This window comes from Tigriopus californicus, chromosome 12, assembly GCF_007210705.1.
Source record: "Tigriopus californicus strain San Diego chromosome 12, Tcal_SD_v2.1, whole genome shotgun sequence".
NCBI classification, from domain to species: Eukaryota; Metazoa; Arthropoda; class Copepoda; order Harpacticoida; family Harpacticidae; genus Tigriopus; species Tigriopus californicus.
In genome coordinates this window covers 12,199,214-12,202,007 of record NC_081451.1, presented here as the reverse complement: position 1 = coordinate 12,202,007, position 2,794 = coordinate 12,199,214, and the positions used below count along the sequence as shown (strand labels likewise).

Here is a 2,794-nt window from a genome sequence, read left to right as displayed (position 1 = left end):
ACACAATTTGTCCATTCATGTCAGCAACTCAGTAAAATAACTGAAATTTTAAAATTACTGCTAAAGTAGAAAAAATACGTTAATTAGTTAAGTATTAGTTAAGGCATGGTAAACTGATTTTCTCATATAATAGTTTTAGCACAAATAAAACATCGCATCAAGCAAAAAGAACTGATTGGTTGATGGGCGCTTAGTTTTTCATGCCTGTTTGACGTTTCCTGGAATAAATCCATAAATAAGGATTTTGATAATATTCAATAAATTATTTTCACATTTTTTGATTTGCTAGGCCTGCTGATAAATACTTATTCAAATATTTTTTCAGTCGAGGAATCATCATTATTTCAGTATTTCATGGCTAAAACTAAAATATTTCCCGAATCTCTATTCGTCATTCATAAAGTAAATAACGATGACAGGAGGGAAGGTTTTTTATGCTTTATCCGGCTTGAATAGAATTGACTGGTATAAAAAGGCCAAGTTCAAGGTCATTATAGCATCATTCGTCAGGTTCATAATCAATCATCAGAATGAAGAGTTTTATGGTTCCTGTAATCATGGCCTTGCTTGGCTTTGCCCTCGTGACCTTGGCTGACTTTGGAAAAATGAAAGCTGAGGAAGCCCAAATCATTGATAACTTTGAGAGTGGCATGTTTGACGAATTCATTTCCATAGAGACTGAAGTCAACGATTCCGATGTGGACGATAAGGATCTTGAAGACATGGATGGGGATGAAGATAGGTAACGTTTCGGTGGCGATAAGCAAAAACATGAAAAATATTTTATCTGTAGTCGGTTTTCGGACCATCTTTTAAATCCTTGATGGCACTTCTATGTGTAGCTACAACGCTAAATAATTGGCTTTAAAACTGTCTTCTTATGTTAGCTCTTAACCGTATTGTTAAAGTTTCACCATCAACTAAAGCATGGACAATGTTTTGGAGGAGTCTCCTACTGTCCCTAATAGACCGAAAATGTTTTCAACAGCATTTTTTTCATATATAAACTAGCTTTATGCAATAATTATGAAGAGCATGAATAAAGGCAGCATTCCACATTTGATGGACATAGATGCTGTTGGCCAATTCATGGTGGGATCGTGATGTGATCTTTCACCCAATATTGGAAATGTAATTTCTGCCACTAAGTGAACGTAATTTCAATAACATTTGCAATACAGGACGCTCGCCTGCCTTTTCTCGACAGAACCATATGCGTAGAGAAAATCAAGACAACATTTCTAGACTGAACATATGCCACATACAGGTCCAAAAAATATCGAAAGAAATAAGACAGGTCCAGAATTCCAGTGCGTGGACCCTTTCGTGCATAGAACACAAATACATCGAATCTATCTGTGAATGATCTCTTTCAGGCTCCTTCAATGTGCATGGTGTCGCTTGAGATGTATGGCCCAATGTGCCGTAGCTCCCAATGGAACTTGTACTTGCACCAAGATGTTCCTCGGTATCTTCCCAATATCAACCACCTCAATTCCTTGTACATAGACCTATCATACTAAGCGAAAAAACCTGATGCGATATGTCATGTTCATTTGTAGCTTTTAGGAGTCACGTTTTTTTGCTCTGAATAAAGGCTTTCTACCCCTTTTTCCCCTTACAATAACCCATCATTTCGTGCACGAGCATAAAAAGTGAATTTTTGAATGAGGCTCTGAGCATCAATTAATAACCGTTTAGGTACTGACGTTCCCAAAAGAGGAGCATGAATTTGAATTAGTACAAGAAGGGTATTGTTTAAGCGCAACAACCTAATTTTAATCATAAAATATTTTGACTAAAGTCAATCAAACTTCAGTAAACGATTGCTCAGTCTTTAGATGCCAAAGTTTTTGGCTTGCCTAACATACATTAAAAAAGTTATGGATTAATTTAAAACGGAGCCTTGTTTTTAGATAAGAATTAAAATGTTTTAGTCTCAGTATCAGTGTGATTTTTTTTCGAATTTGTTCCTTCCACAACATGATGAAATTTTCTTACTAGTGAGGCATACGACCATTAAATTGGCGGTCCTGATACATGCTTCTAACATAGTATTATATTACTTACTCAAAAACGAGTCGGGGTAATCTAATTTCAATATGGCTGCATGTTTGAGAAACCATTCTTGGAATGATTGGAACTGGAAGACACCTGAACCTGATATATCCTTTGAAAATGACACATACAGTAAGTCTTACGTGTCAAAAACGTCACATTGCATCAATTAGCAAACAATGACAAAGAGGGCAAAAGTAAATAGAGATATTACGCATTATCCAGATTTGCATTGAGGTTTTGTAAAAGTGCCATAATCAAATCAAAAACTTGTCAATCGACAAGGTTCATGTTAACAATCATCATGATATAGGGGGGTTATGATTTATCATTTAGTGTTGTCTTAAATGTCAAGACTACCAGCTTTTATTTTCTCTACTAAAGAAACAAAAGTAGCAATTTTTTACGTAAGGAACTTTAGAAGTAAGAAGTAGCTTATTTAATTAATTAAAACACTTAAGATGCTTTAGAAAGTATCGTTTTCCAAAACCTAGCCGAGCAGGATCATTTATTTTCTCGACTATGCACTGACATAAAATTTCATTAACATATATTTAGTTGGTCCTAAGTTATTCCACTTTGAAAGTTGTATTTTGGTTTAAGATTGATCGAAAAATGGCATGACTATTAAAAAGACTTGCATCGTGCGTTAGCAGTCTTTGTTTAAGTGTACAAAGTAGCTTAGTGCTCCCAAGTTGATTTTGATCGTCGATGGTATGTTACTTTTTCTGGCACT

The 2,794-nt window shown here is 35.1% G+C and overlaps 1 protein-coding gene across 1 annotated transcript; it reads left to right on the top strand.

Moving 5' to 3' along the window:
• Positions 1-473: 473 nt before the first annotated feature.
• LOC131891404 (uncharacterized) lies at positions 474-1,612 on the top strand. The gene is made up of 2 exons (XM_059240955.1): positions 474-742; positions 1,377-1,612. Exons 1-2 carry the CDS (start codon positions 531-533, stop codon positions 1,507-1,509), a joined length of 345 nt encoding a protein of 114 aa, XP_059096938.1. The 5' UTR covers positions 474-530; the 3' UTR covers positions 1,510-1,612.
• The last annotated feature ends 1,182 nt before the right edge of the window (positions 1,613-2,794 follow it).